This window comes from Petaurus breviceps, unplaced genomic scaffold (assembly GCF_028583685.1).
Source record: "Petaurus breviceps papuanus isolate PSGF00001 unplaced genomic scaffold, PetGlider_PUasm1.0 187, whole genome shotgun sequence".
Lineage (NCBI taxonomy): Eukaryota > Metazoa > Chordata > Mammalia > Diprotodontia > Petauridae > Petaurus > Petaurus breviceps.
Genome location: NW_027185799.1, coordinates 27,085,189 through 27,103,208, shown reverse-complemented (window position 1 = coordinate 27,103,208; position 18,020 = coordinate 27,085,189). Strand labels below are relative to the sequence as shown.

Genomic DNA, 18,020 nt, shown 5'->3' with positions numbered 1-18,020 from the left:
CCTAAGAAAAGTGCTGTATAAATCTAAAAACATCCTGTAAGTGATCATGATGAACAGAGCTAACAAGAATGAGACTATGCTTTGGGTATGTGAAGATTAGAGAAGCAGAAGAATATATAAAATGTATCTACTATCCCCAGCATTCCTCATTAGGAAACGGAGGGGTATAATTTTTTTACACTGGGAAAACAATTAGGTATTTGAGCGCTACTGAATTCAGTAGGTGATCATAATGGAAGACTAGACAGTACTTAGGATTAGCGGGGTACTCATGTTGGGATCCAAGGAAAGGTATTTTAGAAGACAGTGTGTGTGAGACTAGAAAGAGAAAGCTTTGGACAAGTGAATGAATTGAGTTGGCTGACACAGAGCCCCAGATAATAGGAGCTGGAAGGGAGCTTAGAACAAATTTAGTCTAATCCCCTGCCCTCATTTGTCAGCTAAAGAAACTGAGGACCAGGAAGAGGGAGTGGCTTGCCTCCTCTTAGGTTACACAGGTAATGAAGAGCAAAACCTGGATTAGAATCGAATCGTTTCTTGATTTCAAATCGAGGTTTCTCTCTCTTTGAAAAAGCAAAAGGAACAGAGGAGAGTAAAGAACTGTGACCCTCAGGAGGAGCGCTCCGAGCTTCTGCCGCCGCCATTTGGCTGGGGCCGGTAGTGCGGGCTGTGCGGGGCTCTCCCCGCAAGCGCAAGCCCTCTGTGGACTCCCTCAGCCTCCCACCCCGCTGACTCCGGCTCGCGGCTGACCCGCTGCCCCTCCCTCTCCAGGCCCTGGTTGGCCCCGCGCTGCCTAGCGCATCAGCGGCAGCAGGAGGAGCCGAGCCCGCCCTACCCCCGAAGAGCGCCCCCCCCCCCTCCACCCCTGAGGCTGGCACTCGGGTGGCTGGAGCAGCGCTCACTGCTGCGGGCTTCCGGCCTCCGAGAAGCAGGCACAGGAGCGGCGGCAGCCTCCAGAGCAACAGCCGGCCTTGCGGCTCCAAGCACACCCAGTGCGCTCATCCTCCGCTACGCCAGCTCATTGCTGCCTGTTCTGTCCCAGGTGGCCGGAGGCTTCCGACCCCTTGGGACTCCCCCGCCGCCAACATAAAGAGCCCCTCAGCAAAGGATCAGAGGCTGCTGGCGCCAGCAGCTTCAGCACCCACCATGGGGAAGCCAGCGAGGAAGAAATGGGACTTCAAGCGATTCCTCAAGAACAACTGGCTTCTGCTTTCCACAGTGCTAGCTGTGGTCCTAGGTGAGAATTTGGATGGAGATGGAGATTGGGATAGGGATGGGGATGGGGATGGGCATGGGCATGGGCATGGGTATGGGCACAGGATGGGGATAGAGACAGGGCAGATGAGGGAGCCTCTAGGGAGCTGCACCTGAGGGGCTACTTTCTTCCCGATGTGACTGCACACAGACGAACATAAGTGTGTGCACCCCAGAACTCGAGGTTGTGTGAAGCATGTGTAGCGTGTGTATGACTGCACATGTGGGTGGCACAGCTGTGCCTGCCCACGGACAGCCTTGAAGAATGTGTCCCCAGTTGGGGGCGGGGGGGGAGGGGAATGGGATCTCTAACCCATGCACAAGCTCCTAGGACTTAGAGGTTGAAGGAGCCTCCAGATATCGTCTAGAATAGCCCTCTCATTTTTTAGACAGAGAGATGCTTCCCCGAGCCACCTCCTGGCCACATTTATCTTTTCATGCAGGAAGAAAGAATGCTTTTTTCTGTGGTTCTCTATTTGATGTTCGCTGCCGGTTTTCTGTTTTTACCAAGAACTGGCAGTGGGTTGGGGGGAAAGGAGGGGGTAGTGCAGAGAGAAAAGGAAGGGAAGGGGGAAAGGAAATGCAGTCTAGTCCTTCCGTCTGGCAGCAAAAATAATAACGCTTTAAAAAAATATCTCTGCATCCTTTAAAAGAAAAATTTCTGAATCACCATGTGGCAGGGGCTTGAAGGCGAATGAATGATCTGTTCAACTAAGAGGCTGAATGTCACAGGCTCCTGATGGGGAACTGGTTTATGGGTATATGGGGATGTGGGTATATGTGTGTATGTGTGTAACTGGTTTATGGGTGTGTGTGTGTGTGTGTGTGTGTGTAACTGGTTTACGGGAGTGTGTGTGTTGCTGACACTAAAGGGAGGGGGTGGCTGCCAGAGCGATGGCAGCAAGTGCATTCATTTTCACCATGTCTGAAAATCTGACAGTTGGATTTCTATGTGTGTGTGAGAGAGAGAGAGGGAGACCTGGGGCGGGGGGTCTTATAGAGAAAAGAGGTAGCAGGAAAAACCAGATCCCTCCTCCTCATCACCATCTGAGCATTATTCTTCATTGTCATTTGCTCAGAGGACACTCCTCCCTGCCTAATCCAAGCTTCCTTTCATTCCACATTTCTTCTCTGTGTGCTTATATGTGTGTGTGTTTTCCACTTGGTTGCATTTAAATAACATACTTCAGGCAGCTTACTTGGCTAGGTGAGGTTCTAGTAATTGATCAGAAATGTAAATTAATCTCCTTTAGCTGCTTGATTTCTGTTAATGTAAACAGACCCCAACCCTCCTCCCCCAAATCAATAATAATCTGATTTAACAATATGTTATTGCATTAAGGACCTGTGATTTCTTCTGTGTATTACCTTTACCTATACACATCACAACTTGTCAATAACTTGTAGTTTTAGAGTCTTAATAATAACACATATCTATTGTATGTTGTTCCATATAAAGGCTTATAACTTAAAGAACTGAGTCAATAATAATTGATGTTTACAAAGTGTTTTAAGGCTTGCAAGGTGTTTTATGTACATTGTCTCATTTGAGCCTTGTAGTAACCATTAGAGGTACATCATTATCCCCACTTTATAGTGAGGAAACTCAGGGACTCAAGGAGGGTAAAGTGATTTGTTGTTCAGTCATGTCCAACTCTTCATCACCCCATTTAGGGTTTTCTTGGCAAAGATACTGGAGTGGTTTGCCATTTCCTTTTCCAGCTCATTTTACAGATGAGAAAACTGAGGCAAAAAGGGTTAAGTGATCTGCCGAGAATCACTAGAGCAAGATAGTAAGTGTCTGAGGGTGGATTTGAACTCAGGAAGATGAGCCTTCCTAACTTCAGGCTGGGCACTCTATCCACTGTGCCACCTAACTGTCCATGATCTAAGTGTTAAAGGTATGGGAAGTCAGGTCTCCTTGACTTTAAGCCCTTCACTCTGACCATTATTCTATAAAAGATGAACTTGATGTTACTTTTCTCCTCTTAACAAAATTTCTCCTCTGTGTTTTCTCCCCTCTGCCAAGCTTTTATGCGGTGGGGCCACTCCCAGTGAATCCCCATATTCTATGTGTTAACATAGCTACAGCCCACAGGCCCCCCCAGAAGGACCAACATTTGAGAAACCCTCTCCAATCCTTGTCCACTTTTGGAGCTAGTGATTTTCTCAGTGGATCTTTAGAACAATCCTGGAAAGTAGGCGGCAGTAATAATAGCTCTAATTGTTGATAATAATATCAACTAATAATAGTTGATATATGAAGTCAAATGCTTTCCTCAGAACAATCCTACAAGGTCAATAGTGCATTCTCTTTTCACATATAAGGAAACTGAGGTTCAAAGAGGTTATACAGGTTGATGATCAGAGAAGGTATTGCAGAAATGGAATGACATCTCCATGGCCAGGGGTCCCTCTGGAGTTTACCACATCAGTGCCAGAATTAGATGCCCATCTAAACTGGAGTTCAAAGAAGTCAAGTCATGTAGGGATGATAGGATTAAAGCTGCAAGGGACCTCAGGGGTCATCTAACCCAACTCCCTCATTTTATAGGTGAGGAAACTGAGGCTTGTAGAAGGTAAGGGACTTGCCTACATAGGGAGTAAGTAGCAGAAGTAAGATTTGAACCCAGGTCTACTGACTCCAAAGCCATTAATTGTTCTACTGTCCTCCACTACCCAGAGCCATGTAGTCACATGGCAGAGCCAGGGCAGGAGTCAAGGTCTTTCTAAGTCCAAATATAGTGCTCTTTCCAACATGACTACAATTACTAACTTGCATTCACCCTGAGATTGAAAGTTTTCAAAAAGCTTTCCTTCACAACAAATCTGTGTGATAGTTTAGAAGGTGCAAACAATGGTAAGAGCTGTCTCCATGGCACTTTAGAGTGATATATAGACCTTATCTCACAGGATTTTCCCAATAACCTTTTGAGGTAGATGCTGTGATTAGCCCCATTTTACAGATGAGGAAACCAAGGCTTAGGGAAAGTGACTTCACAGTCACACAGCTCATAAATATTTGAGGTAGAATTTAAACCCAGATATTTTCAGACTCCAGGTTCAGCGTGCTAACTATATGCTAGGTTGTCACAATAATATTATTAGCTCTATTTTACATTTAAGAAAGCTGGGGCTTTGGGAACTTCAAGTTGTTTGTTGCAGATCCTTCAGCTAATTAACTATCAAAGTCAATATTCAAACCCAGTCCTTCTGACCAAGCTCCAAGTCCAATACTCTTTTTACTATACTGTATTACCAAGTAGATGCAGAACTTGATGGAAGCCTTCAGATGATCTCAGGGTTTAAGCTACATTGAATATTGTCCTATCAGAAAACACAGGGGTTCTGGTGGCAATCTCACCCCACCCCCAATAACCCAGATCCTTACAATTTTACACACATTTTAACTATTTATGTTGCACCATCAGTACAATATTCCTGCCTCACCCCTACCAAGAATCTAATCAATTCAATTTTACAAGCATTTATTAAGCACCTAAATTTATTTTTAAATGTATTCATAACATCCACTTATTTAAAAATTTTGAATTTCAAATTCTCTTCCTCCTCTACCTATTGAGAAAGCAAGCAATGTGATATCAATTATATATGTGAAGTCATGCAAAATTTATTTTCATATTAATCATGTTGCAAAAAAAACCAAGAAAAAATAAAGTAAGAAGCATGCTTCAATCTGCACTTAGAATTCATTAGTTCTCTCTCTCTGAAGGAGGATAGCATTTTTCCTCATGGGTATTTGGGAATTGTCTTGGATCATTATCTTGATCAGAGTAACTAACTCTTTCACAGTTGATCATAGAGATAATATTGCTGTAACTGTGTACAATGATCTTCTGGTTCTGCTCACTTCACTCTACATCAATTCATATATGTCCTCCTAGGTTTTTCCTACCTGTCATTCCATGCACAATAGCATTCCATCACAATCATATGCCACAATTTGTTCAGCCATTCCCCAATTGATGAGCATCTCTCAGTTTCTAATTCTTTGTGATCACAAAAAAGAGCTGCTATAAAGACTTTTTTGTACAAATAGATTTTTTTGCCTTCTTTAAAATCTCTTTGGCATACAAACCTAGTAGTGATATTGCTAGATCAAAGGACATACAGTTTTCTAGACCTTTGGGTATAGTTCCAAATTTCTCTCCAGAATGGTTGGACCAGTTCACAACTCCACCAACAGAAGCACCTAAATCTATTAAGTAAAACACTGTTCTGATGGAAGACATAAAAAGTTTGGAAAAGATAAAGATACTTTTAAAGCTTGTTAGAAATGATTTAGTCTAGCCTTCTCATTTTCCAGATGAAGAGCTAAGACCCAGAAAAATCAAGTGACTTATTTGCCCAAGTCCATGCAGGTAGTAAGAGACACGATGTGAACCCAAGTCCCCTGACTCCATATACAGGACTCATTCCATTCCTCCATGCTATCCCCATGTTCAAAATGTGTGGGAGGGGGGAAGGGGGGAGGAGTGTGAATATGATCTTAGTTTTTTTTAAGTGTTTTTGAAACAGATGATGAAAAGAAAAGAAAAAGAAAAAAACAAAAATTGATAAATTATTCTCCTTTCCTACTAAGAGATTTTAAGTCAATTTTAGCCTTTTTAAGGAAGGCTGATCCCTCTCATGCCTCATTGTTCATTAACAGACCTGTGAAAAGAAAGCTTTAACCTCCTTGCAAACTACATAAACAGCTGGATCACAGTATGGTATAAAGAGGACTGACTTAGAAGTCCAGAGACTGACTTCTCATAGCAACTCAGCTACCCACTAGGCAAATTACTTCAATTTTAGTCTCAGTTTCTCTATATCTAAAATGTGTAAAATGTAGACTAGATGGCATTTATCTATAGGCTAAAAATCCCATGACTATGGGATTTTTAGCTGGTGAGATAGTAGAAGTCATTTAATCCAATTTCATTTTAAAGACTTTGCAGAAAACTGAGGTCTGAAGAGGTAAAATTACTTGTGCATGATCATATAAACATTAAAAAAGGGAGTCAGGGGGCAGCTAGGTGGTGCAGTGAATAGAGAACCAGCCCTGGAGTCAGGAGGACCTGAGTTCAAATTTGACCTCAAGCACTTAACACTTACTAGCTGTGTGACCTTGGGCAAGTCACTTAACCCCAATTGCCCTGCCTTCCCCCCTCCAAAAAGACCAAAAAAAAAAAAAAGAGAGAGAGTCAGAGTTTGAACTCCAGTCTACTGGCTCCAGATCCATTAAGTGCTTCATATACATTACTTTTGTTCTTATTGCAAACAGAAATTAATCTTAAGGGTAAAATGTCAATGTTGGGAATTCTTATATACACAATTTAGACCTGGAAGGGACCTTAGACATCATCCATTCCATGTGATTCTTAAGTAAATAAATATCAGGGCTGTTATCTGAAGCCAGATGCAGAGACTTCAAATACAGGGCTCTTACCATCAGATATCACAACTGCTACTTCCAGTTCAGCTTCTTACTAACTTTGTGACCATGGATAAGGCATGAAACTTCCCTGAGCCTCAATTATAAGTGTAAAATAAAATGTTGTGCATGATCCGATGGACAAGGGCATTTTTTCCCTATGAATCTTTTTGTTTTAAGCTTCCAAAGGCTTTTGGAGGATGGTTGGATATTAATTTGTTAATTCAACTATTCAAACTGGCATTTCAGCTATCTGATGACTTAGTTTGGAAAAGATTTTTAATTATCATTTAGTGGACTTCTTACTCTGCTTTTTGAATAAATCTCCTGGTACCGCAGGGGCAGTGTGCTTATAGGCATCCATGGTGTGTGTAATATAGTGGGTTGGTTTTTGTTTGTTGTTTTAGTAGAGATGAGTTTTGTGAGTTCAACCGGGTTTCTTTTCTCATTTTCTGAGGGCTCTATCAAGTACATTGATGCTTTTAGCTTCTCTCGAGAAAAGCCATTACTTCAACCTCAGATTGAGAAGCGGAAGGGACCTCAGAGATAATCACTTTCCCTAGCTTCTCCTAGCTTATTCAGTGCTACAGGGGATAAAGTTTTGAGCCGGGAGTCAGAAAGAACTTAGTTCAAATCTGGTCTCAGACATTTACAAGCTGTGTGACCCTAAGCAAGTCACGTAACTTCTGTTTTGCCTCACTTTCCTCATCTGTAAGAAGGGGGTGATAATAAATAATAACACCTTTCTTGCAGGGTTGTTATATAAAGATCAAGTGGCTAGCACAGTGCTTGGCACATAGAAGGCACTATAGAAATGTTAACTAATATTATTATTAATCTTTTGAGGTCACTTCCCTTTTGCTGCATACCTACACACACACACATCAAGATAGCTAACTCTCTTATTTCAATATTATATAATGACAAGAACTCAGCATTACAATGCATGTTAAATTTTACAAAGTGCTTTTTCCCACAAGAACCATGTGAGGCAGACTGACCAAATATTATTGTGCCCATTATACAGATGATGACATGAAAGTTTAGAACAGCAAAGCAATTTGTCTTGGGGTGCCTAAGCTAGTAAAAGGCAGAGACAGAATTTCAGCTTAGTGTAGTCTTTCCACTACAACGTCTGGCCATTTAATTCATCCAGGGAAGAAGATTCTTTAGCCTCAATGAACACTTTCCAGTGAACATCCTTATTGTCTGTGTGATGGTGGATGGGGCGTTCAGGGAGGACTACAACCTCCATGTTCATTCACCTTTCACCCAACTCTAACCTGTGGTTCAAGAAGCTGTAGCATCTGCAGCAGCTATACCCTGATAAAACCATCTCAGCAGATGGGCTATATTAGGTTAAGGGTAACCAACAGGCCTCTTACCTTGGGTGAGTTAGGGGGGTGTCTACCCCAAGCATGTGACTTCCCCAGAAGAATGGGTGGATGAGAACAATTTGTTCCAACAGCCATGAAAGTGGCTGAAGCAGGTATTGTGGAACACTTAGAGCTTAGTCAGATATCAGAGACACCAAGGTTATCTACTATATTCTGGGCTATTACCAGTCATTCTGACTTTTACCTTGCCACTGGACTTTGATGACTCTGGAAGAAAGAATGAGGTTGATGACTGTGCAACTCTGCCTCAGTTAAATTGACTCTCTTCAAACATAGAGGATAGGGGGTGGCTAGGTGGCACAGTGAATAGAGCACTGGCCCTGGAGTCAGGAGGACCTAAGTTCAAATCCTGCCTCAAACACTAGACACACTTATTAGCTGTGTGAGACTTTGGCAAGTCACTTAACCCCAATTGCCCTCCAAAAAGAAAAAAAAAAAGAATTGGATTATATAATAAAAGTAAATTTTAAAAAAGGGGGGGGGGGCGCAGCTAGGTGGTGCAGTGAATAGAGCACCAGCCCTGGAGTCAGGAGAACCTGAGTTCAAATCCAGGCTCAGACACTTAACACAAAAATTAGTTGTGTGACCTTGGGCAAGTCACTTAACCCCAATTGCGCTCCAAAAAGCAAAAAAAAAAATGAAGGATAAACAACAATATGATAGTGGCCATGTGTAATCAATATTAGCCTGTTTATGTCGCCAATGGAGAAGCAATTTATCCTGCTTATCATCCTTTAAGGCAAGACTTCTTAAACTTTTTCTACTCCCCACCCCTTTTTGAGTTTTGCATGGCCTGAGGGTATGCATAGTTCGAAGTGTACATGCTTTGTGTTCACAACAAGACTGCAATAAAGCTGTGTGATACAACATAGGCAAGTGCTGCCAGAAACAACTTGGATTCAATAACACATTTGATTTTTTATTAATTTTTGGTAATTGAACATTCTGAAACTTTTTACTGTTACAAAATTTTGTGAAATCCCATATAGGGTCATGACCCACAGATTAAGAAGCAATGCTTTAATGCACCATTCCTAGCTTCAGCTTCTTCATCTGCAAAAATGGGCAAATATTTATACTTCCCCGCAAAATTGTTTTAAAGAAAACGTTTTATAAATCTTAAAATTGTTATAGAAATGTGAGTTATTATTATTTTAAGGACTTATTTATATAATCTTTAAATAGCTATACAAATATGAGTTTCTGTTATTACACTAATTATAAATAGTGTTGGTTCAATAAGAGCTAATATTTCTATAGCACTTTAAAGCTTACAAAGTATTTTACTTGTTACCTCATTTGATGAATCTTTAAAACAACAAAAATAATAACACCTAGTGTTTATGTGGCTCTAAGTTTAAGGTTTGCAAAGCGATTTACAAATATTATCTCATTTTATACTCAACCCTGGAAAAAGGTGCTATTATTATCCCCATTTTGCAGATGAGAAAAGTGAGGTAGGCAGAGGTTAAAGCAACTTGTCCAGGGTCATGTAGTTAATAAGTGTCTGAAACTGGATTTGAACTTAGATCTTCCTGACTCCAGGGTTACTGCTTTATCCCCTGTACCACCTAGGTGAGTTAACCCTATAAATGATATTACAGGTATTATTATTGCCATTTTACAGAAGAAGAAACAGACAGTTGAAACAATTCCCTGAGGGTCACACAGCTAGTATAAGTAGCCAGATTTCAGCCCGTGTCCCTCCTGACTCCAAGTATAGCATTTGGTTGAACAACATTATGAACCAAGATGACAGCTAGATGTATGTTACTTATTTTGGCAACTTTTTATGCTTAAAAGGGAAGGACATAAGTATTTATGTAGCTCCTACTATGTGCCAGGCACCTTGTGAACATTTTTAAAAAATATTATCTCCATTGATTCTCACAACCATCTGTGAGATAGGTGCTATTACTACCCCCATTTTACAATTGAAGAAATTGAGGCAAGCAAAAGTTAAGTGACTTGCCCAAGGTCACACAGCTAGTAGTAAGGGTATGAAGCCATATTTGAACTCAGATATTCCTGACTCCTTTCTGTGTTTTCTAAGACCAGTAATGATTTGGTTTTATTAGTTAACCGGCCAAAATGTCATCTCCTGTTTATAGCCACTGAGGTGCTTATCTGTATCATTATTTATTTCAGCAAGCCTAGAATTTGAAAATGTTTTGTTAGTGAGTATGCCTTGGAAATGAAGATCTATGAGTTTATCTTTTTGCCCTGTGTAAATCCCTTATGATCAACCTTTGTTCTTTTAAAGACACAACCTACGGGGCAGCCAGGTGGCTCAGCGAGTAAGAACACCGGCCCAGAGTCGGCATGACCTGGGGATCAAATCTGGGCTCAGATACTTAGCACCACACCCAGAAATAACTGGCCGTGTAACCTTGAGCAAGTTACTTAACCCTGATTGCTTTAAAAAAAAATAAAATAAAGATACCACCTAAGCTATAAAAGGGCATACAGATACTTTCTAGTAGCTGGAACAATTGATTCTCTGGAGGAGAAACAAGGGAAATGTTAGGACCAAGATGGGAACAAGGACTGAATATTTCTCAACAGCAACCCCTGGTATACTTCAGACCATCTGATTCCCAGGGTAGAATCTCTTTTTCAGGTGCTATAGATAGCTTTTTCTGGGTGTTTACACACTGAAGTCAGTGGTGGCATGAATACTTCTTGCTCTAAGCAGATTAAGATGAGAGGCCTCTCTCTATTAGCTTAGAGAAATAGTTTAATTCTTATCTTTTTCTAGTACTGTGTTTCCCCGATAATAAGACCTATCCCAAAAATAAGCCCTCCCCTTACTGTGTAAGATTCCTCTAAAATAAGCCCTCCCACGAAAATAAGCCCTATTGAGATTGCTACTGTAGTGAAGGTGATCCCCTGCACTACATGCTCAGTACCCTCTGTATGCACCGTTCCTCCCTCCCCCCGAAACGCACGCTGCTCTCCGAGCTGCATCCAATCAGAGCTGCAGCAGTGAGTGCGTCATCCTGTTCTTCCCCAGTGATTTGCTTATTGAATAAAGGTACATTTTTTTGTTCACATTTACCTGTTTATTAAAATTGCTGTCAATGTTCATTAAAACAAGCCCTCCCCTGAAAATAAGCCCTCTGGTGTTTTTCTGTCCAAAAAAAATAATACGACAGTGTCTTATTATCAGGGAAACACGGTAGGTCTTTTCCATCCTACTCTAGTATCTAACTTTGGGGGAATTTAAACTTTTCCTATATCAATCAATCAATAAACATTTATCCAACCCACCTTCCCAAACCTATTATATATTACTCCCCTTCAAGCTCTCCAAGGTCCAGTCAAACTCACCTTTTTGCTGTTTTTCATAAGCCACACCTCATCTCCTTTTTCCATAACCTTTGCCCAGGATCTCCACTGTGCCTGGAATACACTCCCTTTTCTGCCATCATATATCTGAGGTCTTTCCTGATCCAGAAGATACGAATGTCTATCTGCTCTCCCCAACTGTTTTCTATTTATTTTGCATATATTTCATTTATCCTTATATGTGTATGTGTTGCTTCCTGATGTATGTGTTCTTTCTCCTTGAAGGCAAGAACTATTTCAATTTTGTCTTTGTATCAAATGAGATAACATATGTAAACTACCTTAAAGTTCCACATAAATGCTAGCTGTTTTTATCATTATTATAGCCATTGCCGTATTTCGTGCTTTGACAAATGCTTGTAGCTTGATTCATTTATGGCCAAGCACCTTAACATCTGTCCACCCTTTTCTCCCAAACACCCTTTCCTCTCTAAATTTTCATAACTCTACTTTCTCCTGGTTCTCCTCCTACCTAACTTCTTCTCAGTCTCTTTTGCTAAATCTTTATCCCTATCATGCTCTCTAACTGTAGATAACCTCCAAGACTCTGCCCTGGGCTCTCTTCTCTTCTTTTCCTATACTCACTTTGTGACATAATCATCACCTCTTGGTATATTGTAAGCTACTTGACAGAGACTGGTATATTTTTTTGTCTTTGTGTCCCTAGTACCTGACATTACACCTATCACAATAGTCAGTGTTGTTGTGGAATTAAGCCACTTTTTTTCAGGCAAGTTTTTTTTAATTAAAAGTTCAAAGTTTTTATTTAAAAGACAGTTGGCTGTTTTTATACCAGTTGGGGAAAGTAAAATATTAAATAAATGTATTTAAAGATTATGCAGATTTTTAAAATCTCATAGGGTGATGTTTAAAAAAAAACATAAGTGGACAAACTGTGGGACAGCCCCTTGAAGCCTTTAGGAAATAATTCCTAAGCCTTGAAGGGTTGAAGTACACACATATATAATATATGTGAATGTATATGTTACAGGACAATGTGATCTCCATGTATAGCACGGTTACTGGGTCTGGGATCTGGCCCTATTTGCCTACAGGTCATCCCTCACCTGACACATAACTCATTCCCTAATTTTATAATTATCTTCCTAAGCTCTAAAGAAATCCAGGAGTGTGTTGTAATAATTTATTATTAATAAACTTCCTATCTTCTTAATAATTAGCTCAAGTCCCCATCCCAGTTAATTAAATATTAATCATTTAATAAACAGAAGAAAACTCCTTTTCCTTTAGTAACTTCTTTCTTTTCTATGATTAAATCTTAAAATTATTAAATATATGCAATTTATTACAAATTAAAGCAATAATTCAGCAAAGACATATTTACAGTATTTTGACTAGGACAAATGTCACTGCCAGAGTCCCCTCCAACCTTCAATACTATATATTGGTAGATGATTTTTTTCTTGCCTGAAAACACAGGTTCACACAATTCAGTTCACCTCCAAATACTTATTCAAGGCTCTTGGGATTCTTCACAGTTCTTCTCAAGATAATAGTTAAATTTAGTCTCACAATAAACAAGCTAGATTAGGCCTTTTTTTTCAGTAGTCACAAGAAAGTAATTTCAAAACACACTGTACTTGTCAGCTCCTCAAGAACTTTTCATAGAATTCTCTTGATAAGGTTCCTTTATAACATATCACTTATGACAATTCTGACAAGTAAGTTTTATATCATCTTCTCCCTTCTTTGTCTTTTCCATGGATTTCTCACAAATCTTCCTGGATCACAGATAAAACACATTTTTCTTCCCACCTGATTCCAAAGGGAGCTATTTCTCAGTTCCCAAGCTACTTTTCTCATTCTATTTGCCTTCCTTTTGGCAGCTAAAGCTACAGTAATGATAGCTATCGTCTCTGTAAAAGGTACATTGGAAAAAAGGGTTACATATACGTGAGCTAGCAGAATGGGGTGAAAAGCATCAAATCTGGTAGGAATCAGGCTGTCTCTTGGATCCAGATTTCTCAATGGCATCTGACTTCAAACATCCTCTCATACACATACTGAGAAAGGACATAAACTCCAGGATTTACCTAAGAGTCACCAAGATTAGCCTGGTTTTAACAGATTAACATCTTCCTGGGCAAGAGATTGTAAATTTGTAGGGGATAATGAGGACTCTGAGATGTATGAGGCAAGCACATAACAGAAAAAAAAAAGACAGCTTTAAAACAGGAGTAGCTAAGTTGGCTTCTACAGGACTTAATGCATGGTTGTTGCCCTCTACTTTACAGGACAGACATGCCCAGTTCCCTCTAGCTAGTTTTTGTAAAAGCCTCATGGAACACGTACTTTCAGAGTCAGCCTTTCCCCCCCTAAATATTAAACTTTTAGTTGAGAGACATCATGGTGTAGCACAGAGAGAGCCAGCTTCAAAGTCCAAAAGACTTAGATTCAAACTCCAGCTCTAACCCATACTGGCTATGTGACCATAGATAAGTCACCTCTTCACTAAGAGAAATCTCTAGAGCATTGAGACATCCTTATCCTCTAAGAGAAGATTCTGATCTGCATTGGTGGAGAGATTTTCCTTATCCAGATGGCAGCTTCCTGTACCAATGAGATCACAGGTTTAATCTGCATCTCTAGCCCTTAAAGTTTTTAGTAATGCATTCTGCCCAGCCTACAGGGATATCTCTCCTTCCCCAGACCTGACATTTAGTACTGAATATTTACTGACATTCTTAATTCTCTTTCTAAGTGTATGTTTTTGCCTCCTCAATTAGATTGTAAACCTATAAGGGCCTTTTTCTTACATGCATATAAGAAACTGTGTAACTAGGAGGACTCAATAAATATTTGTTTCTACTGACATTCTCATCATCTGAGTATCCACATCTGGTAAAGTTAGCATGTGATTTAGTCTGAGAATACCAAAATTCTATCTCTCCTTCTCTTACCTCCTTAACAAATGCTAATTCCTGGTGGTGTCATTGAAAAGAATGGGAACCAGTCTACTGTATTGGTTTAAAAAAAAAAAAGCTTTGAAAGTATTGCTTTGGTAACTCCCTTAAACAGAGACTCTCTGGTGCCCAGATGGTCTGCTACCTCCTGGATAGAGGGTTTCCCCATAGGTGGGCTCCAGAGACTGATGAGTCAAACCATTCTTTTCACTCTCTTCTGGACTTGTCACACCCATGTCCTTTTCATCTGCCCAGATTCTGTCCTTTCTTCAAACCCAGCTTTCTTCACATATCCCTCTCCAACAACTACAAATACCCACAGACCTGAGCTGCCTTTAGTCTGAGCCACAATCAACACTTAGTTGTTCTTTAGAAGCTAGTAGGTTTTATCCACAAATCAACTGCTGTAAAACACCTCCTGTACAGAGAGCTCTGTGCTAGGCTAAGGGATAAACAAAGTTAGGCCATATTTAGGACTTAGAGAAAGTTAACTAAATTATAAACTCCTAGAGGTTAAGGGACCTTGATTTATGCACTTCAATAACCTTCAGAACCTAGCAGTGTTAGACACATAGTAAAATTTCAGTAAATATAAGATATAGTGTAAAGCAATGATATTCACACCGAAGGCCAAAGTTTTACTGTTTGCTTCATTACTTTATAATCACATCTAGTTCTTACTTATTATGACTAAATTTATTATACCATATCATATTATATCATCCTGTTATACTGTTGCTACGTTCACATTACATTGTTGTCATATCATATATTGTCTCATATTACATAGTATCTTTACATATCTTGTTTGCATTTTGTCTTTATCAGTAGACAATGAGCTCCTTGAGAGCAGGGACCAAGTTGTCTGTTCATTTATTGTCTTTTTGTCTCGTTTTAGGTCTTTCTTTGTATCTCCACTGCTTAGCAGAGCGCATAGTAGGTGCTTAACAAATCTTTCTTGATTTGACTAGGAAAATAAAGACTAAAAATGAAATGATCTGGGGCGCCTAGTGGCGCGGTGAATAGAGCACTGGCTCTGGAGTCAGGAGGACCTGAGTTCAAATCCGACCTCAGACACTTGATCACACTTACTAGCAGTGTGACCTTGGGCAAGTCACTTAACCTTGATTGCCCTGCCTTCCCCCTTCAAAAAGCAAAAAAAAAAAAAAGAAAGAAAAAGAAACAATCCCTTCCCTAAAGAAATTTTCTTTTTATTGGCCTGCCAATCAATCAATCAGCAAGCATCCATTGCTATCATTCCTTCAGAGATTACCTTGCTTCAACTCAGTCTATATCTTTGATATGCCTAGTTATTTATGTTTTGTCTCTCCCATTAGAATGGAAGTTCCCTGAGAGCAGGGACATTTTGCCATTCTTTGTATACCTAGGACTTACCACAATGCCTGGTACATAACAAGCACTTACTAAATGCTTATTGGTTATAATAAGAATAGCTCACACTTCTACTTAACCCCTTGAGATCTGGAAAGCACTTGCTTCATAACAATCCTGTGACATGAGAAGTACAAGCAGTATTATTCTTATTCTTCAGATTAGACAAAGACTTGGAGAATTAAAATGGCTTGGCCATGTTTCCACAGAATGGAAAGATAAGAGTGGGGATTTGAACCCAGCTTTTCTAACTCCAGGTATGACCCTCTTTCCTCTGTATAACGTGTCTCTAAAATGTAATTAATAGGTCTAGATGTTTCAAATACTGGATCACTATAGCACTCCCTCACATTTCTGCCGGTTATTTCTTGTGAGTGAGAAGGAAGTCACTCAGATCCAGGAATCTTTGTTGTTGTTCAGTCATTTTTCAGTTAGGTTCAATTCTTTGTGTCTCCATTTGGGGTTTTCTTGGCAAAGATTCCAGAATGGTTTGCCATTTCCATCTCTGGCTCATTATACAGATGAGGAAACTGAGGCAAACGGTTCAGTGACTTGCCCAAGGTCACACAGATAGTAAGTATCTGAGACTGGATTTGAACTCAGGTCTACCTGACTCTAAGCCCCATATTCTATCCATTATGTCACCTAGCTGCTCATCTAGAAATCTACTGGAGTAAAATTGCTTTGGTTACTTGAACTTAAGGAACATTCAAGAAGCTCATAAAAATCTGAGAGGATGGTCCACAGATTCCCCCCAGGAACCTTAACAATCACAGGTCTACACCAAGACTTACTGGTACCCTCACTGAAGTGTTTCTGAACTGATAGTTTCTGAGTCCTCATCATCTCTCAGGGACTAGGTGGTGGGGGCAGATCGATAAGTTTTTGGCTGGGGCTATTACCAGGCTAACATAACATGGAACTTTGAGTGTATTGCTTCATCACTGCAGTGATGTGAAGAAGCCTAATTAATTTATGTTTTTAGCTTTAAGCATCTCAGATTAAAAAGACTTTCAAAGCATAGAAATATTATTGCTTTGAAAAACTTTCATTGAAAACAACAGGAATGACCTAGTTCCCATATTAATAGAACGAAAGACAAAACAGACCTCTTGCACCACATCCGATACTTAATCAACTTATCACAGCAGAAACACAAATGGCATAATTGTGAGCCTTTTGTGCTTAGAGCAAAAGTGTACAAATGCATTTCTGGACAGCTGTTGAAATCCTCAAGTGGAAGCTTGGATTTATTTGATCTACAAAGCTTTTCCCCTATAGCATACTGTAACCATGATGTTATTGTAAAAAAAAAATTATTACCATGTAAATGGGGTTGTAGCCTATTGGAGTTTCCTATAAAACTAGTCAGAGATTTCAGAGATTTGTTGGCATGTTGGGATTTTTGCAGGCCATTCATATCTTCCTTCACTAAATCCCCCAATGACTCATCATAGTATGGAAAGCTACCCTAACAGCTCAGCCACAGTAGTTCATTAAGTGACAGCTCAAGGCATTGAGAGTTATGATCTCTACTAGTGAAGGGAGTATACACATCAAGCAATCAACAAGAATTTATTAAGCATCAACTCTGTGCCAGACTCTGTGGTAGGGACTGGAGATACAAATTAAAAAATAGACATTTAGTAAGCTCGTACTTATCTTACTCGTGTAAGATACTTTTCTAAATGCTGGAGACGGAAAGACAAAAATGAAACAGAATATAACCTCCTTGAGGGAAAGGACCTTTGATTTAATCATAGATCCTTGAAGAACTAAAGCATTCTTGTTTATGGGAGGGAGAAAGGGAAGGGAAAAAGGAGGAGGAGGAAGAGGAGAGGGAGGGAGGGAGAGAGAAAGAAAAAGTTAGAGGGAGAGAGGGTGAGGGAGAATATCACAACATTTTGAGTATAACTGTCCTGTGGTACACTTGTTTAGACCCTTCTGGAAGGCCCCTAATAATCCTTTTGGTGACCAGAGTTCCATATATTAAAAGATTCAATCAGCTACGCTTTTATTTGTCCAGATAGATTAAGACCTGACAGGTCGGATGGAAAGTATTAATTCAAAAAAAGTAGTCACTCAACAGTTTTTCTGTTATATATTATATATAAAGAACTGTGTTCTACACTAGAGAAGGTACAAAAATAAAGATGATTAAGTCTTTTATTTCAAAGGGTCCACAGGCAAACAGGTGAATTCCATGCTCAGAAATCTTCAGTGGTGCCCAAATGCCTACTGAATCACGTTCAAGTACTTTTGCTTAGT

At 39.9% G+C, this 18,020-nt stretch overlaps 1 protein-coding gene across 1 annotated transcript in view; it reads left to right on the top strand.

Moving 5' to 3' along the window:
• The first annotated feature begins 867 nt into the window (after positions 1 to 867).
• The window catches only part of SLC1A1 (solute carrier family 1 member 1), a 104,842-nt gene continuing 87,689 nt past the window's right edge, over positions 868 to 18,020 (top strand). The window contains exon 1 of the mRNA XM_069090790.1: positions 868 to 1,237. Within this exon, the coding sequence (XP_068946891.1) occupies positions 1,147 to 1,237 (91 nt within the window). The 5' untranslated portion in view covers positions 868 to 1,146. The remainder of the gene's footprint in view (positions 1,238 to 18,020) is intronic.